The 27,011-nt window shown below is 44.6% G+C and overlaps 3 protein-coding genes and 2 pseudogenes across 20 annotated transcripts in view; 2 read left to right on the forward strand and 3 right to left on the reverse strand.

Annotated features, from left to right (window-relative positions):
- Positions 1-5,552, forward strand: part of LOC143269404 (disks large homolog 5-like) — a 99,130-nt gene extending 93,578 nt beyond the window's left edge. For 13 of the 16 annotated variants that reach the window (XM_076554528.1, XM_076554519.1, XM_076554518.1 and 10 more), the window contains 3 exons: positions 3,159-3,274; positions 3,554-3,637; positions 4,680-5,552. In XM_076554528.1, the coding sequence (XP_076410643.1) occupies positions 3,159-3,274; positions 3,554-3,635 (198 nt within the window). In that variant the 3' untranslated portion in view covers positions 3,636-3,637; positions 4,680-5,552. The remainder of the gene's footprint in view (positions 1-3,158; positions 3,275-3,553; positions 3,638-4,679) is intronic. The other 3 variants (XM_076554522.1, XM_076554521.1, XM_076554524.1) reach the window with 2 other exon arrangements.
- A 2,493-nt stretch (positions 5,553-8,045) lies between these two features.
- Positions 8,046-8,913, reverse strand: LOC143269406 (SIN3-HDAC complex-associated factor pseudogene; annotated as a pseudogene).
- A 4,026-nt stretch (positions 8,914-12,939) lies between these two features.
- LOC143269403 (nitric oxide synthase-interacting protein pseudogene) lies at positions 12,940-13,909 on the reverse strand (annotated as a pseudogene).
- Positions 13,910-16,453: 2,544 nt separating this feature from the next.
- LOC143269407 (uncharacterized) lies at positions 16,454-26,886 on the forward strand. Of its 3 annotated transcripts, XM_076554534.1 has the most exons (5): positions 16,454-18,035; positions 18,499-18,650; positions 19,240-19,281; positions 22,972-23,088; positions 26,493-26,886. In XM_076554534.1, exons 1-4 carry the CDS (start codon positions 17,931-17,933, stop codon positions 22,991-22,993), a joined length of 321 nt encoding a protein of 106 aa, XP_076410649.1. In that variant the 5' UTR covers positions 16,454-17,930; the 3' UTR covers positions 22,994-23,088; positions 26,493-26,886. The 3 variants fall into 3 exon arrangements, 1 of the variants encoding a protein (XP_076410649.1); XR_013045799.1 differs by lacking the exon at positions 19,240-19,281 and adding an exon at positions 18,273-18,414 and having other exon boundaries at positions 20,560-26,886; XR_013045798.1 differs by lacking the exon at positions 19,240-19,281 and having other exon boundaries at positions 20,560-26,886.
- Positions 20,922-27,011, reverse strand: part of LOC121823757 (serine/threonine-protein kinase PLK1-like) — a 29,121-nt gene continuing 23,031 nt past the window's right edge. The window contains exons 6-10 of the mRNA XM_076554535.1: positions 23,042-23,197; positions 22,204-22,281; positions 21,842-21,996; positions 21,544-21,744; positions 20,922-21,405 (exon numbers count right to left, since the gene is read on the reverse strand). Coding sequence (XP_076410650.1) covers positions 21,199-21,405; positions 21,544-21,744; positions 21,842-21,996; positions 22,204-22,281; positions 23,042-23,197 — 797 coding nt within the window. The 3' untranslated portion in view covers positions 20,922-21,198. The remainder of the gene's footprint in view (positions 21,406-21,543; positions 21,745-21,841; positions 21,997-22,203; positions 22,282-23,041; positions 23,198-27,011) is intronic.

Consider the following 27,011-nt stretch of genomic DNA (forward strand, 5'->3'; position numbering starts at 1 on the left):
TGGTGGTCTGCTGGAATGCAGGGAGTTATTTCAATTTTCTTGTGTCTGATGAGACTTGCTTTATGTTTGAATATGTGGTCAGTTTTGGAAGAAGTTCCATGAGGTGCTGTTCAGAAGGTATACTCTTTTGTGTTTGGGTAGAATGTTCTGTAGATACCTGTTAGGTTTATTTGGTTTATAACTTCAGTTACTCCAACATTTCTCTATTAATTTTGTCTATATGACCTGCACACTGGTTACATGAACATTGTTGAGATTGGAGTATTTAAGTTCCCTAATATCAGTGTGTGAGTGTCAGTGTGTGCTTTAAGCTGTGGTAGTGTTTCTTTTACAAAAGTGGGTGCCCTTGTGCTTAGGGCAAGCCTTTAAGAATTAAAATGTCATCTTGGTGGTGTATACTTTCCCATCTCTTTTGATTAATTTTGAATTGAAGTCCTTTTTGTTAAATATTAAAATGGCTACACCAGCTTGCCTTTTAGGTCCATATGCTTGAAATATCTTTTTCCAATCCTTTCCTCTGACATAATGTCTATACTTGACGTTGAAGTTTGTCTCTTGTATACAGCAAAAAAAATGATTCCTGTTTTTTTTTTTAATCCATTCTGTTAGTGTTTCTATTTTTATTTGGGAAATGAGACCATTGATACAGAGAGATATCACATGATTAATTCCTGTTATGTTGTTGTTGTTGGTGGTGGTGGTGGTAGTGGTGGTGGTGGTGGTGGTGTGTGTGTGTTGTTTATATTCATGTTGAGTTTGTGTATATATTTGTGCACTTTAGAATGTGTGTGAACCTCTATGTGTACGTTCACCTGCTCATGGAACATCTTTAACACTGATAGAGACTAACTTTAATGAGAAAATCCTGTGCCAGATTTGTTGGAAACCATGTAATCAAACATCACATGGAGCTGCCCATCTTTCTGCATGTCCACACAGCACCCTAGAACAAACACATAAAAACTGCTGTAACTAAAAGTCTTCAAGTGTTCTCAGAGTCACAAATATTTATAAATATTAAAAACAAAAAATTTAAAAAGTCAGAAAAGAAATCCTTTGGAGAAAACCAAAGGAATGGGGTACATTGTGGTGATTCCCTTGCAGGCTTTACAACAGGGAGGGGAAAATGATCCATGAAAAGACAATAATGAAACTTGGCTCAGCCCAATTTTATTGCGACCAGTGCTGGAACAGGACTCCAAGAGTCTGGACCAGATCATTTAACTTTAGCCATATGTAAGCACAGCTCAATTTTTGAAAAAAAAGTATTCAGATAACAATTAACTCAGTCCCAAGTCCACAACAATTTAAGGTAAGTTTACATTGAGATTCCTTACAAAGTATATTGGACTTCTTTCACAAGAATGGGTACAGTTGACACATAGATGGTGCCCACAATTTAGGCTGTAGGGAGCATGACTGAGGTAAACATAATACCTATGGGCATCAGGATTAGCCACCAGTAAGATAACATAGAAGTCACTTAAGCTGCTGTAATGCACAAGTGACTTCAGTCATAAGGGTAAGTTTATGGTCTAAAAGCATTGCTCAATATTCAGGGGACTAGGTCTTGTATTAGTAATAACATTGATTCTGTGAGATATGGCAGAGCCTGTCTCAATAGACAGCAAAGGGTCACCAGGTTATAAAATGACATCATCCCTAGCATTCCAGGAAGAGCAGCTGTGCTCCTCATTCCACTGAAGATGTAAGCTGTGTGTTTAAGTTTCCTGGCTTCTCCAGTACTTACCTGTGTGCACAAGGCTTTTTGCTCTCTACAGTAGATGATGGTGAGGAAAGAGCTGGTGAGGCATATCACGGTGCCTGAGAGGTAGGAAAGGCTGGATGAGGGTTTGTGTCTCTTCTCTGTTCTTAGTGAATGGTGACTGCCCACTGGATGGTCAGGTGCCGTCCCTCACCCTGCTTTATTCTCAGTCTCATGGCCTACTACCATTTTCTTTCTACCTTGGCCTCACCATTGCTGAGTTGACCTTGGCCTTGAAGCTTGGCCTGAATTTTATTCCCTGAGAGATTCTGAATTTGCAGGGGTGCTTGTGGTTTTATCTCAGCTGAGCAGAAGTTCCATAGCCATGCTGAGATTTGAAAATAGGGCTGTCTCAGTGCATCCCACTTACGCTCATTATAGTCTAAAGCACTCACCCTCTGCTGTGTCTGCAGCATTCAATTACTGATTTTATTCCAAAATTGTTAAGTCTGAGTTAAAATGGGCCTTATGGAGGGTTAGGAGAAATAAAGAGTCTCAGACATTGCTGGTGTTGTAAAATGGTGTAGCCCCATGAGAAGCTATGTACAATTTTTCAGAAAGTTGAACTGCAGTCCGCAAGTAACCCAGTGATTCTGGAATAGGAAATCAATTGTTCACAGAGAAACTAGCTGACACCAGGGTTGTAGCAGTCATCTTCAGAGCAGCCCTGAAGTCACAACTATTCCGATACCCATCATCTGTGAGTGTAAAAGTACAATGTGGTCCGGGCTTTCCATGGAATCTTGTTCAGTAAGAAATAATACATGCGATCATTTGTGGCTTAGTCAACCTTCTCTTATTCAAACAAATCCCTGACACAATCACCTTACAGGGATGAAAGGATTCTATTGGCACCTGGTTGAGGATTTTCTAGTGTCCTGGGCTCATTGCTTTGTGTCTGAAGTGAGGCAGCCTGTGGTTTAGAGAGCTCCTTTTGGAGGAAGCTGTTTACCTTGGAGACACTGGGAAGCACTGGGTGAAGCTATTGGCTGCTTCACCACCATCCTGTCGTCCAGTGCTGGGGATCCAAGCCTTTAGTGCATGGACTGGGGAACTTGATGAACAGGCACGGCTTATAGGCCAAACACCCCACAAGTCCATTTTTTTGTGCACTGGGTTTACAAGGTTTGTGCACTTCATTGACTGGTCTGTCCATCCGTCCTGCCCACTGTGTTCTTCCATCTAAGGAATGCTCAGTTTCTTCTTAAATGTCCTGGGTCATCTTTTCTTATATTAGCATTATCTGGGAAACTAAACATGTGAATGCAATGTAGTATGCTTGTATGTGTACACACTTGTACGTGTGTGTTCAAGAGTGTGTGTGTTCAGGAGTGTGTGTGTGTGCATATGAGTGTTCAACCCTGCACTAAGAACATAATCTTCTACTAAACAGAAGCAGGAAAGATTGGAGGAGAGACTGCAATACCTGCTGAAACAGAGAGATCTGGTCACCAAGCACAAGGTCTTGGCAGAAAAGCTGCAGCATTACTTCACTGTCTCCCAGATGAGGTAGGAGCCCAGGCCAGGAGGGAGTGGCACTCAGTAGTTCCCCTCTACCTGAATCTCTGTCCTATTTGGATTTCTGCCCATCTGCATGGCCTTTCAGTCACAGCCAGGGAAAGAACATCTGAGTGTATGAGCTGGTTCAGTCAACAGAAATGTCTGTCCGGGAAAAATACGTATTATCCTTAATCTTGCTAGAGATTGTGTCCCCTTCTTCGTTTCTGAGCTCTCATATGTCCTGAGTTCATTGATCTTTATGTCTCCCCACACATGTTCCTATGGCAGCCCAAACCTAACAGGGAGAGTGTTAGATGGAAGACAGTGTGCCCTCCTGCCTCTTCATTTTCCTTCAGGATGGCACCTTTAGAGGTAAGGTGCAGATTTGCATGGAGCCCCTTCTTACTGATTACAGGCTTTCTGCAGTGTGCATCTGTTTGCTGTAAGAAAGTTTCTCTGGAAATAAGCAGGTTTAGAGTTTGACAGGTTGAAGCCAAGGAAGTTTCTGTGCTGAAGGAGTAAACAGAGCCTGCACACTGAAGTGTTGTGTAGACACCACTAGAGGGCCTCATACAGTTAGGTTCCAAGGTTGCTGAGTTGCCTGGCATCTGTTCAAGGCCATGCATATCTCCCCTGAACTGTGACTCTGACATTGCTATGCTGCTTTTTTTTTTTTTTTTTTTCAAAATAATGTATCTGAACTATTGGAGAAATGTGCTGGTTTCTTTTTGTTTGTTTGTTTTTGTTTTTAGTTTAGGTGTGTATTTCTCAGTTCAATCTCTAGCAATTTTTTTTTTTTTTTTTTTTGGTTTTTCGAGACAGGGTTTCTCTGCGTAGCTTTGCGCCTTTCCTTGAGCTCACTTGGTAGCCCAGGCTGGCCTCGAACTCACAGAGATCCGCCTGGCTCTGCCTCCCGAGTGCTGGGATTAAAGGCGTGCGCCACCACCGCCCGGCACCAATCTCTAGCAATTTTTAAAGGCTGAGAAAAAATCCAGGGCCAGCTACTCTCTGGCCCTTCTCTCTTGAGGAAGAAAGGAATAAGCTCAGCTGAAAGGTAATGCAGATTGTCCAGCTGAATGGAGCCGGTGGGGACTCAAATGCTGGCATGGCAGGTCCCCGTCAGGCCTGTCTTCCAGCTGCCTTCCTCTCCTAGGTCTAAAACACTCCAGCATGATCTAGAACAGGCCACAGTCCAGGGTCAGAGCCTGCTGCAGACAAACCTGCTTCAGCAGGGACACTAAGTGTGCCAGGCAAAAGGGCCACCATTGACTCCTGTCCCCTGCAACCATGGCATCCGTGGGATGGTCTTTCTTCCTTCACATTGGTGTCCCGTGAGTGAATAGGCCCTGGTTTTGTCTAGGCCATAGCAGAGTTAGGATGCTTATGGGAATAATTGCCATTCTTTCTCTGACAGTACCACTTAAGAGAACTCCACTCTAGCATCAACACCTCCTCAACAAAAGACATCTTGTAGCTGTGAACTAACCAGTGAGGAAAATCCCAACCTACCAGCAAGGGATCCATGTGTCTGTCCAGGAGAAGATAAATCATCAGAAAGAAGCTTTAGCTACAGAAGACCTGCCAAGATTACTCAGAACCCAGCCATCTATTAACAAGTGGTCCTCAAATGGGGCACAGCAGCATGGGGAGGGTATGTTGGTGAGCCAGTTACTCTGTCAGTGTACTCTCCATGTCTTTCGTAAGCTGTCTGTGTCCTCCACGTGTGGTGAGAAATCTGACAAGAAAGCCTGCATGGCTATCATGCTGTTATCTATACATACCACATGGAGAAGAATAGGATTCCCTCCCCAGGGCAATGCTGAAGCCAACTCCATGTCACGTGAAAGTGTTGCTGAAGATGATGCACTGCAGAGACTACAGCACTCCCTCACACCTATGTGAGTCAGTCATCAGGTCTTCCATAAAGAAAATGACTAGGGATTCTCCAGCTTCACAGCCTGGACTGGCATGACTGGTCCTGAGAAAGAACTTATAGAGGAGGTCTGAATCATCTTTGTGCTTTGGAAAGCCAAATGTGCTCCATTGATTTGTTGGGTCTAGAGTAGAAGAAGATTTGTAGCTTAAATTTTTGCAGAGGTCTTTTCTTTGCTGGGGTTTTGTTTGCTTGGTGTTTACTTTAGTTAGAAAATTTGTTATTTTTTGTTAATTCTTTTATTCTTGTCAGTGTTTTAATAGTTGGCTAAATATACACACTGCATTTACTGACTGCCTTTTAAAAGTCCCCACTGAAGACTTTTTATGAATAAAAAAGCAATTTCCAACTCTTCACTTTTACAACTCTTCTGTATTCAGGCATGGTGTTGCACTCCTGTAACTTCAGAACTCAGAGGCAGAGATGAATCTCTGCAAGTTCCAGGAGCCTTAACTACAAAGTGAATTCCCACCTAACCAGGGCTACATAGGGGGTTGACACCTTGAATGTGGATGTCATGGTCACCTCCAGTCTTCATGACCTAGCCTTTATGTTAACAGCCAGATTTAGAGAATGTAACAATGATGAGCTTCTGGAAAGAAAGGAATCTCCCTTCTGCACTACATTAGTCCTTTCCCCACGCCCTTTCACAATTGCCCATTGTGGTTCTGGGATAGCAAAACAGTGAAAATGGCCTTGAAATGCATGAACAAAGTTTACCACTACCCACAGCAGAGGGGAGCTGCTGAGCTGCAAGTGTGAATACTGGAGATGCCTTCTGACCTCTCACTCCTTTAGCATGACTGTTACATTGGGGAGATGTAGAGTAATGACCTGCTCTGGCACTGTCATCTGCTTCCATTAGGAATACTGTGAACAAAGCCTGAAGGACTCATTCAAATCTCTGAAATGGTGTTTCCCGTTGGTTTATGACACAAAACATTTGATAAAATTCCATAAGGCTGTCTCAGATAGGTTAATCAGAATACCAATTCCATCTGCTAAATTTAAGAAGTATGAGTTTGGGGCTTGGGGAGATGGTTCAGTAGTTAAGAGCACTTGGGTTTGGTTCCCAGCACACATAAGGGGGCTCATATCCATCTGAAATTCTAATTCCAGAGGACTCAATGACTTCTTCTGACTTCCGTACCAAGCATGCCTCTGGTACTCAGATATACATGCAAGCAAAACATTCACACACAAGTATACATAAAAGTAAAATAGGTGAGTATTACCAACTAACTTAATGCTACTTAGCAGATGAAAAGCTTCATCTACTTTTACTTTTAAATATTATCTCCAGATTTTTTTCAGGCTACATCAGAATTCACTATCCTACTTTGGCATCAAATACCAAGGTTGTTTATTTTATTTTTTTCTAATAAAACTAAATTTACTCAATACCCTAGAGTAATGGTTTTGATAATAACTATCCAAGAGTATAAAAAGTATGACATATTTGTAGATTTCTAGTGTATTAATACAAAGTGCATGCCTAGATAAAGTATGCTTACAGGCAGAGTTGAGTGGGAGAAGACAGAGTTGAGGTCTAATAATAAATATATAAATGCAGAAATAAAGATGATCAATCATTGGGCAGTCTGTGCATATGGTGTCTTGTACTAGGTAGGTTTTTCACAAAAGGAAGAAGCACACAAGGTAAAACTATAAAACTACAGGTTGTCATAAACCATGGCTCTCCTTGTTGTGAAACACTAACAGACTTTAAAAATCCAGTTTTCAAAATAATAATAATGAGTGACAGAATACTCAGGCAGCATGTACCCTTCCCTCTAAGAGATGTCTGACATGGCAGTGTTGTTTTTTCCTGAATTTTGAGAAGAAGCCATTGGACAGCTTCAGGAGTGTTCTATGGAGAAACCCTCTCTGAGATCTTAATGTGAGGCATTCCATTCAGCTACCTGGATGTTCAGAAGCCCAACACCAAGAAACCAACTCAACTAGCCAACTTAATCTCAATATACAACTCTTCTCTTAAGTCTACTTTAAATAGTGGGAGAAAAGCAACAAAAGCCCAAATCCTAATAAGGTCAAGACAAGGCAAAGGGCTACTCTATAGATAAAACCTCCACAAAGGTCAACTGAGGAAATCCAGAGCTAGAACTGAATCATACAGATTTCAGTGAGTCCCAGATAGTCATTTCACAGCAATGTCAATTATTTACACACTGCAAGTTCTCTAAGAAATGTGCCTCAAGCAGCATCAGCTATGCCCAGTGCATCCCCAGGACTTACACATTCTAATAAGTGTTTCTAACCATGTGTTCTCTACTGTATGGTGATGTTTTGATACTATCCGTATAGGACCTTGCCCATCCTACAGGCTTGCCTTGCCCAGAAGGAACTCCGGTTCTGTTTTAGAAGATTCACATAAAGTCTTCTTTTCAAATATTAAGATGAAGGGAGGTGGCACGATGCTACCTGTGTGTTCAGAAATTGCTTCCTCTTCCAAGCTATTTGGAGAAATCTCAGTCTCCTCTGCTTAATAGTTAGTAGTACAGGTCTGAATCATCAGAAGTTTGGTAATGCTGAAGCATTCCAAAATACTTAACTGTCTCTAGAGGCAGGTCATGCTACTGAATTATGACAAATTATCATGAGGAAAAATAAGTGTAGCCACAAATTTAAAAATGCCTCAACCACAATCTTTCCACAGAAAGACTAAACTACATATGGTTTATCATAGAACAATTGCACCTCTAGCCCCCCTGAAATCCCCTTATTTCATTCATTTGGGGTTATTAAACAAGCAAAAAAAACACTTACAGAGTACTTTACAACAGCATTCAGCTTTCCTATGAAATACTCAGCATCTTAAATATTATGTACACTTTTTTTCTTGCAGTAAGCTAGACACTGGCTTCTGAGTTTGTTGGATGGGGAATGGGTAACACATTAAAACTGTTATATAAAATGTCTTTTGGCAGAATAATAGGTATCCAAGTTAAAAATAGGAGGGTCAGTTTGTTGCTTTATGTTCTTTTCAAAGTTTAAATCAATCTTTGTTCCCTTCTACATGAACCTCAGTCACTACTCCTGAGGGGAGATGGGGCGAGGTGCCAGCCCCTCCTCAGGCTTCTCAGCAGCTGCTTGCTTTGTGCTGCATCAAGGCTGGAAGAGATGGGTGTCAGTGAGGACTTGGCCAAAACTGCCCTTAGAGATGATCCCACAACGTATTTTCTGCCTTTTCCAGTAGGTAATATCTAAAAAGGAAAAACTGGAGTCCTCTTAGAGCTGAAAGCCATCTCTGTATCTGAGCCTTGATCTGATGGTTCCTGAAGCAGAGAGACTGGGCCGGAGGGGCACTTGAGGTGCTATGAGCATCAGGATTGTGGTGTTTAAATTCCTTCTGCAGTTTACTGATGTGATTGCTTTTCATCTTGTTTCCAGATAGAGTTCTCACTTTTTTTATTTAAATGTCTTTAGACTGGGTCCTGTCCTTGTGTCTACAACATGATTCCAGTTTTGTTGTTGTTGTTGTTTTTGCTTTGTTTTTCTGGATCTGCTGGCAACTTCTTCCATCTTTTCACAAGAAGCACACAGACACTGCAGATGTCTTGTGCAACCCAAAATAGCTCTGAAAATCCTTTTTGTAATGTTTACTGTCCATGAACCAAGAGCTAGAGGACTTGGCTCTGCAGATACAGCAGTCCTCTGTTCTTCAGCACATCTTTGGCTTGTGAAAACGAGACATATTTCCTTCTGGGCAATAGCTTCCATGTGCATCAGCATCCACACAGGGCAGGCTGCACCAAGCCAACTGTAGCTGGAGAGCTTTTCTCTCCAGGTCCCACCAAGTCTCACCAGTCCCGGAGCCCACTTATAAAATAAACACACAGACACTTACATTATTTAAACTGCTTGGCCATTAGCTCAGGCCTATCATTATCTAGCTCTTACTTTAGCCCCTTTCTATTAATCTATTCTTTGCTATGTGGCTCGTGGCTTACTGTACCTTACATCTTGCTTGTCCTGGCGGTGGCTCCAGGCAGTCTCTCCCTCTGCCTTCCTGTTCCCTCAATTCTCCTCTCTGTAAGTCCCGCCTATACTTCCTGTCTGGCTACCAGCCAATCAGTGTTTATTTATACAGTGCCCACAGTGAATCCAGCAAGTTTGCTGATTTTATATGTTACCCAAGTTAAAAAAAAAATTCTAAAACCTACCCAAATAGTATAGGCTAGAGGGGTAATGAAACAAAATGTTGAGGCAGATTAATGATAAAAAAAAATGTAAATGTGTATATACTTGTCAAAAGTTCTTAAAGTGGTAGTGTGGAGCTATTTTAATGGTTGTAGCAAAAGAGATGGAATTGAACCATATGAAAAAAAATGAGTTTGATGGGAAATTTGTCAACCTTAGATATACTTCATTGTTCTCATTCATTGTTTGCCCCTCATTATGCAATTTATTTTAAGAGAACGAAAACAACCCCCCATGTTTATAGAACTTTTATTATCTCCCTCTGTTTTGTAGTCAGAAGGTCCTATGGTATATACGTATGGTTACTTTACCATGATATAAACCATGTGGAAAATAGAAACAATGAAGATGATTGAGGAACAAAGATATGAAAATGTTTTCATCAATTCCTATTTAGACATCAAAAATAATCCATATCATGAGGTGTGGTGGTGCCTGTCTTTAATCCTAGCACTAGGGAGGCAGAGGCAGGATGTAATGTTTAACACACACCCCAATTGTTAGTTTCTGCCATGCTGCAGGAGCCTGCATCTGCTGCTGCCACCACAGCAGTTACATCATCACTTGTCATTGGGTTCTTTCCACCCTCAGCTCTGCCACATGTGCAGCCTTAAAAATACCTGCCAGGTACAGCTCACTCCCTTTCCATCCCTCTGCCTTTTTCACATCTCTTTGCTTCTCCTCTCTCTTGCCTCTTCTTTTCTCTCTTGCATCTCTTCTTCCTCTTGTCATTCTGTCTCTCTAAGTCTCCACTCCAACACAGCCCTTCACACTTCCACTCACCATTCCCCAATGAACCTCTTTGCACTAACTGTTGCTGGTGGTGTGTGTTGCTTAGTGGCATACCTTGGCAGGACCTGCTGAAAGGTACTCAGTATCACCTCGCTTTCTTTTTTATTTATCATTTCACCAATTACTTAATTTAATTTAGTTTATGTGCTTTGGGGTGTGGGATAGGGAGAGGTATGCATGTGGAGTTAAGAGGACAACTCTTTGGAAGTCTTTTTGAGAGGATGCCAGGGTTAGAGAAGGGTCAGACAGGGGACAACAGGCCCTTGGATAAATTGTTCTTAAAAAGCCCACCAGATGATCTGCTGCCCCATCACCCCTAGACAATTAGGAGCGGCACACCAGGCATTTCCTGCCATGACCTAAAGGATATGCTATAACATAACTGGCATAATAAACAAAGCACCAGATATGTCCTCTGAGATGTTTTCTGTTATATATTGTACACCATAGCTGTCATAGGGAATGAGTTTCCTGCAGATAAAAATGGGATGCCTAGCTATCAGAGGAAATGGATCTGCTGGTCAAATGGATACAATAACATAGATTGCTAGAGGACAGGGCAATTTCCTTTCAGTTGCAACTCTCTAATCAGTTCAAACCAAGCATCTCTAACCTGACATAAGCACCAGTCTTGAGCTTGTAATGCTATAGAGTTGGAATTCCCCTAGATCTTCTACCCAAACCATTAGAAAAACCCTGCTTGAGTGCTACTCAGGGTCTCTCCTGCTCTGCTGCATCAGATGGATGGAGATGCCCAAGTTAACTGGCAGCAATAAATAGACTTCGCAGAATTTGGTCTCTTGGAGGTCTTTGGGGGACTCAGGGTACAACATGTTCCATCCTGCTACCTTGTGGGATTTCAGGGTTGAACATAAATTCTCTGGTCTGCTTGGCAATGCCTTTCCCAATGAGCATTGCTAGTCCTCAGTTTCTTGAAGAAGAACTCCCCCCCCCAATTTTATTTAAATTCCAAGTAAAGTTTTTCTGCCTTACTGTTAAATTTCAGACTTGACAGAGGAGATGACAAGATGATTCAGCTGGTAAATTAGGCACTCACCACCAAGCCTGATGATCTGGGACCCACATTTTGGGGGGCAGAGTACCAATCCCTTACATTAGTTTCTGACCTCAATACATGTACTGTTCATGCATGTCACACAAGTGCACAGAAATAATATTAGCAATAATAAATCTAATTTAAAATTGATGGAGAATATTGTTATGCCTATCTCACATACTGGAGCTGTATGTCAATAAAAATTATATTGATTTCTATATTTTATAAACCCAAAATCTGTGTTTACTTTGTATTAAGATTAAAAAAAACACATATGCTTCTAAATTTATTTAACTCAGTTGTGCTCTGTTATTAGCTGCCTATGTCTAAACATGAAAAAGAGCACCAGACTTTAGTTACAGAGATTATAATGCAGTACTAACACTTGCTTCTAAAACAAACATGTTTTTGTCAGATGGCTTGCAGGGTGAATTCAGAAACTGAGGCCAAACAAAAATCCAGCATCTTTCCAAAGAATCCATTAAGGCCCAGGAGCTAACTAGAGCAAGTATGCAAAAATGCTTTGAACTCAAGGTGAGGTCAAGGTCACTGGGTCTTATGAAAGCAGCACAGGGTGATTGATGGCACAGAACTCAGAGCCTGGAGGCAAAGCAGGGTCTCCAGAGCCAGGGCTTTGCTAGCCTTGTTCTCAGACATTCACTCAACCTCCCAGCTTTCATTTCAGATGGTGAGATGAGAACTACTGGAGTTGGCCACCTTCCTTCTTTGTGATTGTGAAGAGCATTAAGAGTCCTAACAGCAAATGACCACTATTGTTAATTATTAATTACATGCTAATTGCAGGCTGAATGTCCCTTATATGAAATGCTTGGGATCAACAGTTTCAGATTTCATAGCATTTTGTATTTCAGATTTCTTTAGATGTGAAATGCCCAATCAACCAGTGCAAGGTAAGCATGGGGTGCACGGGGTGGTGGTGGTGGTGGTGGTGGTGGTAAATTTAGTTATATAGAGAGAGTGAATTGAATTATGTCAGTACTCATTTTGACGAGATTTATTTAACAGGTTTCAGACACGCTTCAGGGTATGGAATCTTCTGTGCCAAACACAGTAGCACACATAAAAAAAGAAATACTCAAGTTTGAGATCAGCCTGGGTAGCTAGACTTAAAACAAAAAGAAAGAGGACCAGATAGACACATAGATAGATAAATAGAGATAGATAGATAGATAGATAGATAGATAGATAGATAGATAGATAGATAGATAGATGATAGATAAAATGAAAGATTAAAATCTTTTCATCTTGGCCACTTCTATTCCTGATAATTATTTACCAATGGCGTCCTTGCTGTTCTCTGGAGCTTATATTTCCAGATAATTCCATAATTATTCCAATAATTTGCCCTTTGGCAGTGAAAATCTTGGAGAGTCCTAAGACCTATCCAATAGATTCTTATGAAATCCTTGGGTTTTGTAAGATGCCCTTCCTGAGGAGAAGAACAACTCAAATGCCCAGAAGAAGCCAGGATCTTCTTAGGACTACTTCCATTCCTGGTTCTTAACGACATTACTGTGTTGATGAACTTTAATTTATGTGTAACAACAGCTCTAGTTTTCGTGGAACTCTCTCTGTAGCCAAGGCTGGCCTTGAACTCACAGAGATCTGCCTGTCCGCCCAAGTGCTGAGATTAGAGGCATGCTCTCCCACCACCTGGCATTAAATTGTATTTCTTTTTTCTTTTTTCCATTCACAGGCAGGTTTATTAGTTCTCAGCTCAGGCTTGCATCACTGGCCGGGACAGCTCTGCCTGTAGCTTCACTCCTGAGCCTGCGAAGCCTGTACCGCCGCGCTGCAGCATGATGATATCACGTTCTGTCAGCGGATCCCCGTTCACCGGGTCCACCATGTCCTTCCGGATCAGTTTCTCGACACACTCCAGGGTGACCACAGCCCCAGAGGGCCGCAGCACTGCACATGGTGTGGCATTGCTCAGGCTGTCTCGGGTCACAGCACACACGTAGCGCTCACTGCGTGTGATGAGTCCCACGCGGTCTCCAGAGTCGTCCAGCTGCATGAAGCGCACTGGCGTCAGGTCCGACATGTGTAGAGGCTTCCCAGACATGGGGCAGGTCACAGTGCGAGATGGTTTTTCCAGCTTGGTGGCCTTTGCCTCAGACGTCAGTGAGGGAATCCAGAAGCTGGGCAGCGCTTTGTTCTTGTCCCTTCCTGGGGGACCCGCACTGGCCCCTGGCTGCTCACCATCTGTGTTGGGTAAGGTGGCAGCTTTGGGCATGAAGGGGTTGAGGGGCCGGCTCATGATGGCTGCCTCCTTCTCCAGGAAGCCTCGAACTTGATCCTGGGCTGCAGCTCGCTGAAGCTGTTTCTGCTCTTCCCTCCGGGCTGCTCGCTGCTTCTCATAGGCCTTCATCTGCCCGGCAATCTCTTTCTTCTGGTGTAGGATGTACTCGAGGATCGCCTCCCGTTCGTACAGGTAGCCATCTGGGGTGACCACAGGATCATGGCAGGGCTGCAGTGAGAGACAGCAGCAGTCAAAGTCCTTCACAGCGTCCCGGCTCAGTCGGATGTTCCGGGTTCCATAGCCTGAGGCCGCTGCGTCCTTCTTCTCATGGTAGGTGTAGACAGCCCCTGTGGTACAGTTCTTACTGTGCCGCGTCATCCTCACAAATGGTTATCCGACCCGTCGCTGCTTCTACTGTATTGTGATGACACATAAAGTTCCATTTAATAACACACTGGGAAATAAATGTAGATATTGTAAATTTTCTTTCAACTGGGATTTCTTACACAGAGTAATTGTTTCCTCGACAACTCCTGATCCAGTGTGGCCTTGAACTCACAGAGATCCAGATGGATCTCTGCCTCCCAAGTGATAGGATTAAAGGTGTGTGTACCTCCATTTTCTGGCCTCTATGTCTAATCTATTGGCTGTTCTATTCTCTGGCCCTCAGATAAGTTTATTAAGGTACAAATATATCAACCACAGAACTCCCTCTCCCAAGGGGAAGTAGTGTGGCTTATGGGTGGAGTCCCTGCCTAAAACCTCACAGTGAGTGGCTGGGTGCCAGTATGGTTCACCAATGGAGCCCTTGCCTAGAATCCCCCAGCAGGGGGCTGCAGGCCTGGTTTAGTGCTACAGCACTTGGCTACCTTGCAGAAGGCCCTGGCTTCCATTCCCAGCACTGAAAATAATAAAGAAAATAACAACAACAGTGTAGATGGCCCCAGGAACGCATCATGGGTTGACTGGACTCCAGCCAAAGTCTAATGTGGAAAACCAAGAGAACTGTGGGTGTCTAGAGGCCCACACACTGCTGAAGGGCTACATTCCAGAATGCTGATGTGCCACAAGGCTAGGAGCAAAGCAGGAGTCTGAAACTTCTAGCTAGATCTCTCAATGTGAGCCCGCATAGAGGGCACCATTAGCCAGGCAGGAAGTTGTCTGGGCTGCTTGCTGGCATCCACACCCACTGAGAGCCTTGGTTACTTGGGATGAGGGTCTTGACAGAAACTGAGAGTAGAGCACATATTGTAGGAAATTAGAACAAGCCCTAAATGCAATGTCTGCCACTCTTAGAAGACACAAGACTGGCATGGTGGCATACTCCTGTGTACACAGCACTAGAGTTTTGGGGATTTGTTTTTGTTTTCTTTTCAGCACTGGGAATGGAACCCAGGACCTCAGCACTGGGCAGACACCACGGAGTTACAGCCCCAAGCACTCAGGAGGCAGAGGCAGGCAGATCTCTGAGTTTGAGGCCAGCCTGGATTACAGATCGAGTTCCAGGACAGCCAGGCTGATACACAGAGAAACACTGTCTCAGAAAAACAAAACAAAATCCCTCATGTTGTATACTGAGGACAGTAATAGATTTGACTATGGCTTTGGACCTGTACCCTTCCAACTCTGTACACTTAGGGATGACCATACTGAAGGTGTAATAGTGAGGTGCAGATTGCTTTGGAAACCTTGGCCTACTGTTTACTAGTTCATGCCCAATGGAGGTAGGTGTTATCGTAGAAGCCAGTAGGGCTGAATTGTCAGGAAAGCAGGTCTTCAGGAGAGAGAAGTGATAACCAAAGCCACTGAGACAGAAATCCCTAAATTATAGATCTGTTAGCCCCATATTTTTATTTACTTTTATTTATTTATTTACTAGTGTTTTACCTTATGTGTGTCTGTGCGCCATGTGCATGCTTGGTGCCTATGAAGTCCAGAGCAATGCCCCCGGAACTGGAGTTAGAGGCAGTTATGAGCCATCAGGAACTGAACCCGGGTCTTCTGCAAGAGCAGCCAGTGCTTTTAGCCACTAAGCCATCTCTTCAGTCCCCCCATTAACTCTATTATAATTGAGATTTAATTATTTTTGTCTTCTGCATTCGATGTAACCCTGATCTAACTAATGTTAGTGTGATGGTGTGTAGATACACATGCAGGCAACACTTTGTACACATAAATCTTTTTCCTTCTTTTTTTTTTTTAAAGAAAAACACGATCCAACATGGTGACATGACTTTAGTCCTAGCACAGACCTTTTCCCAGACCTCAGGGAGTTCTATGGTTGCTTGGGTAGTTTCTGCAAGGAATAGGTTTAAGTTTTCCTCTTCCACCCTTATGGTGATATTTTATTTGTGCTGAAATGTGATTTTATTTGTATGTTAATAAATAAAGTTGCCTGGGGGTCAGAGCTAATAGCAAGCCATAGCAGAAGTCTGGCAGTGGTAGCACACGCCCTTAATCCCCGATCACATGACAGGCAGATCTCTGAGTGTTCAAGGACACTACCAGCATGGAGACACACACCTTTAATTTCAATACCAACCATAGAAGACCTGGAGGTCTGTACAGACAGGTAGTGACGAGAAGGTCATGTGGTTTGGTTTACAACCAATGAGAAGGCAGAACAGAAGTAGACAGACACACAGGAAGTAGGTCTCTTTCTCAGGGGAAGGATGCAGTGGCAGCAAGGGGTAAAAAGACGGTTTTAGTCTCAGCTCTTAGCTACTGTTCTGACCTCTTGGGCTTTTAACTCTGCATTTGGCTCTGTGTTTCTTATTTAATAAGACCATTACATCGACACACCCTGCTGTCCCTTTATTTCCTAGGGAGGGTCCCCGGCTCCAGTGGTGAATGAGAAGGGCATGGACCACTAAATCACCCCCACCGTGCCAGTCTGGGCTACATGAGACCCTACTTCAGAAAAAAAAAAAAGCAACAAAATATTCTCCAGGTGGGGATGAGAGCAGCTCACGAGTCTGGCTAGGGTTTTCTCATGTGACTGAGTGAAGGCTGTGATTAAAGCTGGGCCAGTCAGGGTCCAGGACCTGCCTGGATTAAACAGAGTGCTCATCTAACAGTGATGATGACTGGTTAGGGATGTATGCAGACATTTTATTTGGATTTTTGTCATTGGTGGATGGAACTACAGCTGCTGGTTGAGCCCTTGATGCACACAGTAACCCTAGATAGGCCCTGACGAGCCCAGAGGTCAGCAGTATCAAAGCTGAGGAACTACTTTTATTTTATTTCATTTTGTCATCATAGGTAGTTGTGCCTGGCACCTTGGCACATGTGGCATCAGAGGACAGCTCTGTGGAGTTCTTCTCTCCTTCTAGCTTCCTGTGCATTCCCCAGATTGAGTCCATCATCAGGCTTACTATGCAAGGAAGAGCCTTTATGGGCTGAGCCAGCCAACCCATTCCAGTGTTTTTTCTTTTTTCTTTTTTTTTGGGGGGGGGTTGTTTGTTTATTTGTTTTGTCTTTGTTGTTTGGGGTTTTTTGTTTGTTTGTTTTTGGGTTTGTTGTTGTTGTTTGATACAGGGTCTCATGTAGCCCAGACTGGCCCAGAAGTTGCCTTGCATCTGAGGGCAGCTCTGAATTCCTGAGTGCTGGGTTGGGCCTTGAGCACAGGACCTACTAACTTCATAGCTCCAGAAGTCAGTAGCTCCTGTGGTGCTGTGAAGTTTCTTAACTGTTTCCCTGCATAGCACGGTTGTAAAAGCAGGCAAATAGCGCCCCTCCCTACCTCTCTTATAGGTCACCACTTTGAACAGAGTTATGTTTATCTCTAAGAATTACTTATTGTGGTTTGTGGGTTATGATCATCCCAAGACTTGCTCAGCAGGGCTCCATCTTCAGCACCACAAAGAAGAAACACTTAGCCTATTGGCACCCATGGTCACTTTAGTCTGTCTAGAATGCCTGTGCTTGGGGAGTTGACAGGTTTTGTTGTTGTTTGTTTTTGAGACAAGGTCTCACTGTGTGGTCACAGACTGGGTGGTGGTAACAGGTGTGGGTCCCAGGTGGGATGAAAGCAGCAGGTGTGAGTCTCAGATGAGGTGGCATCAGCAGGTGCAGGTCCCAGGCAGGATGGAGGTAGCAAGCACAGGTCCCAGGCAGAGTGACAGCAGCAGGTACAGGTCCTAGACAGTGCTTCTGTCATAAAGGGCATGAGGGCCTGGGTGCTGGGGTTGAGGGTGACATCTTCCTCTTGTGACAGTCTGAGTCATGAGTCAAGAGGCACCTGTTATGTTCTTGGTCACTTATGGTGGCACAAGCCTGAAGCCCCAAGCTGGGACAGGATGATTATTAAGTCTTAGGCCGACATGGACTACATCTCCAAAAACCAAGTGAAAGACTCTTTTTTAAATAAATAAAATGGTCTATTTTAGACAAAAGCATGTTAAGGGAGGTTCCCCAGCTAGACAGGACAATGTCAAAGAAAGCCAACTCCAAGTCCTTTACCACCCCTCAGAGAAAGAAAACCCTTCACAAGAAGAGACAGGTAAGTACAGAGGTATTGGGCGGTGGGTAGTTCTGACTCCCAGCACCTAAGGCTTCAGGTCAGAGGCATTCAGTCCTCCTCTAGGACAGAGGCCAGGACTGTGGTGCCCATGAGACCTGCTCAGGTGAGTGTTCATATACTGAGTGGGGTAGGGGACACCCATACAATTTCCAGGCAAGTATAGTCCTGGCTCCACCCCCAAACCCTCTGACACTATTTCCATTTGAACCTATGAAGTACACAGAGGTTGGGGGTTCCGCCATACCCAGAAGAACCAGGTGAACGTGGTTTACTGAGAACTGAACCGCTGGACACTGCAAGATCTGCAGCAGACCATGGACATGATGGAGTCGCAGATGCTGCTGACCCTGCTGTCTGTGTGGGTAGCTTAGCTGGACCTTATGAGCACCAGTGTGTCTTCTGTCATCTCCCCACCCCACCTGAGTTGGTCTTGCATCCACAGGTGGAAGAGAACATGATTCTGCTGGAGAAGGATGAGAAGGAATCGGCAGTCATGTGCTGTGAGGAGAGGCTACAGGACGGGTGCTGGAGATTCAGCACCAGCTGCTGCTCCAGCAGAAAGACCAGGAGCAGAATGCCACCCTGGATGCCCAGGTGGGTCTGAGAATGCTCCTGAAGACAGGGATGCATGAGGGAGCAAGGGTCAGGGTGTCACCTCTTGCAATCTGCCCACTCTGCTTAGGCTCCTGATGTTAGCATAGACTGTGTATGGACACCTGTGTCTGCCACAAGACGTGCAGAATCCTTGGCACCTGCCAGCTGATGGCAGCAATGTCAGCTGCCATCCCACCCTGGTGCCTAGCACAGCAACAGTATCCCATCAAGGGCAGATCAGAGGGGTTCCTGTTTCCTGGATGAGATGGCTAAGTCAGCCTCCAACCTTATGACTTTCCTATGGCCAGGAAACCTGAGGCTGGAGGCTGCCAACACCCTGTTGGATGCATTCTCAATCTGCTAGGGAATCCTGGAGCAATTTTATAAAGCTAAGCACATGGCTTCCATGACTGTACCCTTAACACAAATGCCAGCGTAACCATCCCCATTTTCTGAGTGTCGGATTAAAGGCATGTGTCACTACCACTTGGCAATAGCCTCCCTCCAAAACATGTGTGAACCTGTATTCAGATTGTTAGCCCAGCCTACAGAGCAATTTTAGAGTGTTTGATGACTGGGTGTCTTTCAGGGATGTGAAGCCTATGGGTCGCAAACTGAGGATTCCCAATCTGTAAGTGCTTGTATGTATGAATATCTGACAATTTTCTCTCAAGTTTTATAAAAATCTAGTGAAATTATACATAAACTTGTTGGAATTGAGTTACTTCAATGTAGAAGCTTAGTTCTAAAGTTTTCATTGTATTTCATAATCATTTTCTGAGACTTTTGGTTTTTTGAAAAAGGGCTTCTCTGTAGTCTTGGCTGTCATGGAACTCACTCTATAGACCAGGCTGGCCTCAAATCCAGAGATACCCCTGCCTCTGCTTCCTAAGTACTGGTATTAAATGGGTGTGCCACAGCCCGACTGGGAAAGTAATCCTCTTGGTAGGGTTCTTGCCTAGTGTAAATGATGCCCTGGGTTTATTCCCAGCACTGCACAGAACCTCACGTGGTGGTGCATGTCTGTACTTCAGAACATGAGAATCGGAGGCAGGAGGATCAGAAGGTGCTGCTTTGTCCTTTGTACTGCTGTGATGTTAGTTCACTTCCCCACATTCTTAACCTTAGGTAAACACTGACACTGTGTCCTACCTAGCTCATTAGGTCAGAACAGATGAGAACTGCATTTTTTTTCTATGTAGCTTGAACTCAGGATCCTCCCACCTCACCTTCCTGAGTGCCACAATTACAGGCTAACTATCCAGTTACAATCATGTGAATCATAGTGAAGGTTAACGAGTCATTTTCTAAACCTGGCATGATGCTTGTAACCCTGGCCCTCAGAAGTGGGAAGTAGAGAATTCAAGGCCAGCCTAAACTAGGGAGTAAAACCCCATGCCAACAAAATCCTTTTCTAAGTCATGGTTTCTCAACCTCGGAGTACTGATTCAGAAGAGAAAACTGTCAGGGAAAGGGTGGATGGTGCCCTGTATCCTGTGCCATGTTATACTGTGGCATGCTTAGCACCATCCCTGGCCTCACAGGTTGATAGAGGTACTTTCTTCCCAAGGCAATCCAGCCAAAATGCCTCCAGACATTGTCTAATGTCCACTCAGCTGCAGATCAGCCCTGATGGAGACTGCCTTGGGGAAGAGGGAGTGGATTATCCCCTGGGAATAGATGAGCAGGCTTGGAGGGGCCTCTTCCTGAGAGAAGGGACCCAGTGGGTTATCCCTATAGCCCATTTCTCCATCCACATCACTGAAGATGTTCCAGTCCTAAAAGGATTATCAGTGTAAGACCTGCTCCATGTCATGAAGAATAAATTGTGTTCTAGAGCCTGGGTGGGACATGGATCAGGGATGGCCTGCCATAACTGAGTCAGTGTCCTTTTCCTGTCCATCCCCAGAAGCACCACTACAGGAAGCTCCCAACTGAAGTACACCAGGCTCTGGGCCAAGTCCCTGCTGGCTACATCCCTTACTTCACACACCGCTTCCCGAGGCTGCTGCTACACACTTACCATGCCCTGAGAAGCTGTGCTTCTGAGAGCTTCTTCCTGCCCTACTAGTCACCAACTTTGGATGCTGGGAGGTCCTGCCAGATGTCAAAGATCTGAGACAACCAGGTGCCCCAAAGGTGGACCAAGGAGTTAAGGCTATGGCTCAACCTTGTCTAGGGAGCATCAAAATATTGAACAGCAGTTTAGCAGCCTGAGGCTGTTGGAACAGAGGAATACTCTGGGTTCTGGGTACTCACAAAAACACAGGGTAAGAAAAGATATGCACATATATTGAATAAATATAAAGCCAAGGAAAGAACAGTCAAATCCAATAGAAATATATCTATACAAGTTACACATTAGACTGAGGGCAGGGGAAGAGGTTATAAACTCAGATCCAAACATATACAGAAATAACTCACACAGCAACCCCTTCCCCACCCAGCCCCAAGGCCACGGGCACTGAACAGCAGTCCCGGAAGCCCAGCAACGCAGTCCCAGGCAGAGCTTGCAGAGTGAAGGGCCACCAGCCCAAAGGACAGAGGCCTAGGTGTTGTCCTCCAGTCTGTTGCTGGGAGACTTTGAGCTCAGCATCCTGTCTACCATGGTGTGGGCATAGCATAGCTGTCTGCCCAGTTCCTCGCAGCAGCCATATTCCTCCAGAAGGCTCAGGCTGTATGTGTGGAAGTCCCGGTTCTTGTTGATGGAGGTCCCAGCTGCCATCATGGGGCACAGGATAAATTTGGTGTGGTCCTTGGAGGGAAGAAGGGAGTGAGTGAAAAGCTCAGCTGGGGCCTGAGGTTGAGGCAAAGGGGAGGAAGGCCCCCCACCTGGTGAAAGGGACAGCACTTCCACCCCACCCAGCCACCTCAAGTACAGGCCCCTGCACACCTGGAAGAAATTAATCTGTATAGTGCTGTTGCTGAGGTGCAGGACGATGGCGCGGCTTGTGCGGAGCCATTTTTTCAGGTAGGGCAGCCGGGTCAGCGCATCACCTTCCCGGGCTGTGGTGTTGGCCCCTGCCATCATGGTGGCCCCTGCCTTCTGCAGGTGTTCATTCATGTAACTTCGGAAATGCTGGAGGAGAGTGATCTGGTTGGAAAGTTGAGGCAGGGATTGCAGAATGAGAGCCTGACCCTGAGGCAGACCCCATACCCTGCCACACCCTCTTACAGCAGCCAGTTCCCACCTTCTTCATCAAGGAGTCAGAGTGGGAGCTCATGGTGGGGTAAGACTCCATTCCATCATGGTCTATGTACTGGAGGCTGTCGCCATCATTGTAGAGGACGAGGCATGCTGAGTCATTCAAGAGTGCCCCTGTGCTGTTGTCACAGAGCTGATACCCTAATGGCGGGGGGAGGGCTGTCTTAGAAAGGCAGGAAGAGGTGGACAAAGGCTGGGAATAGCTCAGTAGTAGAGTGCTTGCATGTATTAGGCCCTAACAATTCTTGGTAACACAGCCACACAATTACGGACATCACTCACTTGTTCACTCAAAGGCTACTATGGCAGCACCATCCCCTGCCCATCGCACATTCTGGAGACACCTACCAAGTCCATACTTCATTGATTGGTCTACCCACTGGCTGACCCAGAAGATGGGGATGCATGCAGGATCCTCAGCCTCCTCTGGGATAGAAACAGAGCACTGGTTAGGCCAGCCCCTTCTTCTGTCTTCTCAGATAATCCTCCCCAGAGCTGGGGGGGGGGCACCCCATGAAGCCTGTGGAGGGCTGTGACAGCACAAACCCAGACACCCAAATTGCAGCCCAGGACATCAAGTCCCAATTCGTTAAATGGGCCCCTTTACTGTGTCTCAGGAACTGTGGTAGGTGTGGATAGGAAAAGAAAACACTAGGCTTCTAGAAGGACACACATACCAACCAGAGGGATGAAGAGTAATCAAAGTCATTAACATCAGGGCTGGTGGAAAGCCTAGTGCCCCAGATTAAAGTGCTGAAGAAACTGAGCAGACCCAACAATTCCTACAACGCTGGAACCACCTCAGTGCACATGAGTCCCAACTGCAGATACATGAACGTGTCGGGAAGAAATGTTATGGAGAATTAAGTCAGGTTAGGAAGTGCTGGCAGTGGGAGTCAGGGTGGTGACAGTGGGCACAAAACCCTGAGGCTGGAGCTGACCTGAGTCTCTTGAGGACCAAGGGATTAATTCCCTGGGCAGAAAGGAGACAATAGACACAGCTGTGCAGAGGTGACCTATCAGTCACCTACAGAGTGAGATGGGGCAGAAGCAGGCAGAAGGCACACCAGGAGGGCCTTGGGTGTCAGGCTAACTCATCTGGATTTTGATCTCCAGGAAATGGGGCTCTGCTTGCTGACTGAGAAACCCTGCCTTCTCCACATGGGAAGCTCCCTACAGGACTCACCTTGCCGCACCAGCCTTCGCTCTGAGGGCTTCGAGGCATTGACCCTGGTAAGCTGCTGCAGCATGTCACTGAGGTGGCACTTGATGGCCTCACTTGTCCCCCAAACCACTGGTTCCTCCTTTTCCCAGGGATGGTCAGGCAAGGGTCTCTCTACACCTAAGAAGGTGACATGGTCATTAGCCAGGCACAAAACCACTGGAGGGAGCACAGGCCGGCCTGCCACAGCTAGCACTCTTCCCACAGTACCATTGGCTCTCACTGCTGTTGGGAACTGAGTCAGGACTGGGTTGGTGTGTCAGGTACATGGTGCTTACTGAGAGGCCACAAAGCTTCAGGTGCTCAGGCTTCTGCTCCAGGCTGCCCTTCCAGGACACCTGCTGTTGCTGTCCCTCAGGGAGGGAGCCTGAAGGGACCGAGTGAAGCAAAGAACGAAGGGCACCTTGTGCATCCAGGAAGGCGGAAGGATGGGTGAAGCACAGGGTAAGCCTTTTGCTTTGTTTGCCTACACATAACTGAGTCTAATGAAATCCACACTGAAGCATTAGTTGGCCTATGGTGATCGGGGCTGCGCTGGTCACTGTTGCTGTCTTTATTCTTGAACAATTCACTTCCCCAAACCAGCACGTGTCAGTTCTCCCGTGAAACAGGACATTCCCTAAATTTTCAATTAAAAACAGCAACAACAATCCCACCATGCTGTATTAAGAACTTAAGTGTAGGGGCTGGAGAGATGGCTCAGAGATTAAGAGCACTGACTGCTCTTCCAGAGGTCCTGAGTTCAATTCCCAGCAACCACATGGTGGCTCACAACCACCTGTAATGAGATCTGGCGCCTCTTCTGTATACATAATAAATAAATAAATCTTTAAAAAAAAAAAAAGAAAAAAGAAAAAGAAAAAGAACTTAAGTGTAAAATAAAATATCCAAGCTCTGATTTTAAAACTAGCCAAAAAGGGGCTGGAGAGATGGCTCAGCCACTAAGAGCACTGGCTATTCTTGTCAAGAACCTGGCTTTGGTTCCCAGCATTCTTATGGAGGCTCACAACTACCTGTAACTCCAGTTCCAGGGGATCCAAGACCATCTTCTGGTTTCTGTGGTCACCATGCATTCCTGTGCTACACATTCGTATATGCATGTAAAACACCCATTCACAGGAAAAACAAAATGAGACGGTTTGCAGAATATGTAAAATCAAACTTGTCCAAATAAAACTATTGAAAATGGAGGACGACTACTCCAGGATCACATAACACATGATACAATACTCTACCTTTGGATAATCTGGAAAATGTCTATAAAACATTTTCATTTATTGCTACTTTACTAAGAAAAAAAGAATCCTAAAGGAGCAGTATTTTAATACCTCCCCATAAGATAGGATCCACAAGTCCAGCACTACAGGAAAGGGAAACAGAAAAGGGGGCTCAGCAATAGCTCAATTAACAGAGTGCTTGTCTTGTGTGAAGCCCTGAATTAACATTCTCAGCTCCTTATAAACTGGCCGTGGTGGTCCACGCCTGTAATCCTAGCACTTGGGAGACAGAGGCAGAAGGAACAGAAGCTCAAGGTCATCCTTGGCTACTGGGAATTCTAAGCAGATTGGGCCACATGAGACACTCTCTCAAAAATTTAAAGGGGAAAATAAAAATTACAGCAATAATTACTACACCAAGACCCACATGTGGGTGCCAAATTTGATGGGCAGCAGTTTTTCAAACAACTTCCTGCAAGATACTTACCAATGACTGAAAAAAACAGTATCTGTAGCAGAGACAGCCTTGTCTCTCCGACACATTGAAAAGAGCACATCCCCTCTGCAGCATTCCTGCTCAGAATGTAGAATCTTCCCTAAATCACGAGGAAGCAACAAATCCAACAGGAAAGACACTCATCAGCACCCTCTGAAAGTGTCAAGGTCACAAGACACAAGGAAAAACCCAGAGACTGTCACAGGCTGGAGGAACTAAGAAGCTGAGGTCTCTAAATGCCATGTGCAGTACTGACTTGCACCCTGGTACAGAACAAAGTGATGTTAATGGGGAATCTGTTTGATTGACATGAGGACTGGAGTTTGTTGACAGGATTATCTTGTGGTTAACGTTTTAGTTTTGGTAATTATTCTATGGTAGAGAGATGCTGATAATGGAGGAAGCTGGGGGAAGGGCCCATAGGAAGTCAGCTCTGTTTTGTTTATAACACTTTGTATAGCCCTAAAATTATTCCAAAAAATCCAAGTCATTGAGTCAGGGGTGAGGCACACATTGGTAGCCCCAGCATTTGGCAGTTCAAGGCTAGCCTGAACAACATGAGACTCTGTCTCAAAGCACCAAAACCAAAACTAAATCATCGCAAGTCATTTGCCTAAAAATGTAAATCTAATTGAACTAACTGAGAACTCTGTATTAAATTGGTGGTATATCCACACAGAGAAACAAAGTCCTTCAAGCTACTTCTCAAAGACTACAACCCTTAATGAAATATATTAAGGTCAAACAAAACTGCAAGAAAAAATTAGTAATTCTAAATACAGTGGCACATTCCTATAAGCCCAGCATCTGGGGGGAGAGGGGGTGTTGAGGCCAGAGATTTCAAACCTGAGGCCAGTCTTGGCTTCATAGTCTGTTTCAATAAATAAATAAATAAACAAATGGAAGGAAAGAGGAAGAGAGGGAGTCAAAAAAAAAAAAAAAAAGGAATGCTACAGGTGAGGTGTCTCCTGCCTTTGATCCTAGCACTTGGAAGGCAGAAACAGGTGGATGTCTGTGAGTTGGAGGCCAGCTTGAGCTACATAGTGAGATCTTGTCTCAAAAAGGAAGGAAGGAAGGAAGGAAGGAAGGAAGGAAGGAAGGAAGGAAGGAAGGAAGGAAGGAAGGAAGGAAGGAAGGAAGGAAGGAAGGAGAGAAGAGAAGAGAAGAGAAGAGAAGAGAAGAGAAGAGAAGAGAAGAGAAAGAAAGAAAGAAAGAAAGAAAGAAAGAAAGAAAGAAAGAAAGAAAGAAAGAAAGAAAGAAAGAAAGAAAGAAAAGAAAGAAATAAGAAAAAGAAACTGTGAAGACAATATGGGATTAGATTAATGCTCACAGTCCTGAATGTTGTGCTGGTGTCTGTCATGTCTGTTTTCAAGAAGTATACACAGAAGCATTAACAGAAGAAAGTTTGCTCTTAGGGCAGGAGAGATGACTCAGTGGTTAAGAACACTGACTGCTCTTCCAGAGGTTCTGAGTTCAATTCCCAGCAACCACATGGTAGCTCATAGCCACCTGTAATGAGATCTGGTGTCCTCATAATAAATAAATAAATCTTTAAAAAAAAAAACAAAGTTTGCTCTCAATCAGTTAAGAGAAACACATAGATGATGAAAACATCAAAAGAAATGTAAACAGACTGGGAAAAGAGGGTCAGATGCTTCCTGTTCATTCTTCTACCTATTTAATCCTTTGTTTTCTTTTTCAGACAGTTTCTCTAACAGCTCTGGCTGTCCTGGTACTCGCTCTATAGACCAGGCGGGCCTCGAACTCACAGATGTACTTTAGTTTAAGTATAAAATGGCAGACTGCTGGAGTTGGCTTTAGTGACATTTCAAAAGTGAGATGTGCTGACAAACTTGTAATCCAGAGCCCTAGGCAGGAGGACTGACTCCAGAGCAGCCTGGTGACAATGAGAGACCTGTTCCTGACAGACAAAACACAAGCACTCAAAGGGTTGAAGGTGCAGAGTGAACCATGACTGAGAATGAGAACTGAGGATGGGTGCCGTGTTATACTCCATGTCTATACCTGACAAGTTCCAGCATTCAACAAAACATGCAAAAGAGACGATAGAGACTTTTAAACATAATCAAAAAGAATTTCTTGGGCTTGGTGTTCAGTCCATTTTTTCCTTATCAGATCAAATGGGTTGATTCAGTCTGTTCTTCCTGCCAAGCCCAAGAGTCAGAAGAACCCAGGGACCAGACCTCAAGGATAGGACCCA

Source organism: Peromyscus maniculatus, chromosome 18 (assembly GCF_049852395.1).
Source record: "Peromyscus maniculatus bairdii isolate BWxNUB_F1_BW_parent chromosome 18, HU_Pman_BW_mat_3.1, whole genome shotgun sequence".
Classification (NCBI taxonomy): domain Eukaryota; kingdom Metazoa; phylum Chordata; class Mammalia; order Rodentia; family Cricetidae; genus Peromyscus; species Peromyscus maniculatus.

Excerpts from the sequence above, each read along its gene's own strand:
- LOC143269407 (XM_076554534.1), top strand. The coding sequence starts at position 17,931 with ATGTTAAGGGAGGTTCCCCAGCTAGACAGGACAATGTCAAAGAAAGCC. Across the intron at positions 18,036-18,498 it reads CCCTTCACAAGAAGAGACAG|GTGGAAGAGAACATGATTCT; the intron begins GTAAGTACAGAG and ends TTGCATCCACAG. Across the intron at positions 19,282-22,971 it reads AAACTGAGGATTCCCAATCT|GAAATGGGGCTCTGCTTGCT; the intron begins GTAAGTGCTTGT and ends TTTGATCTCCAG.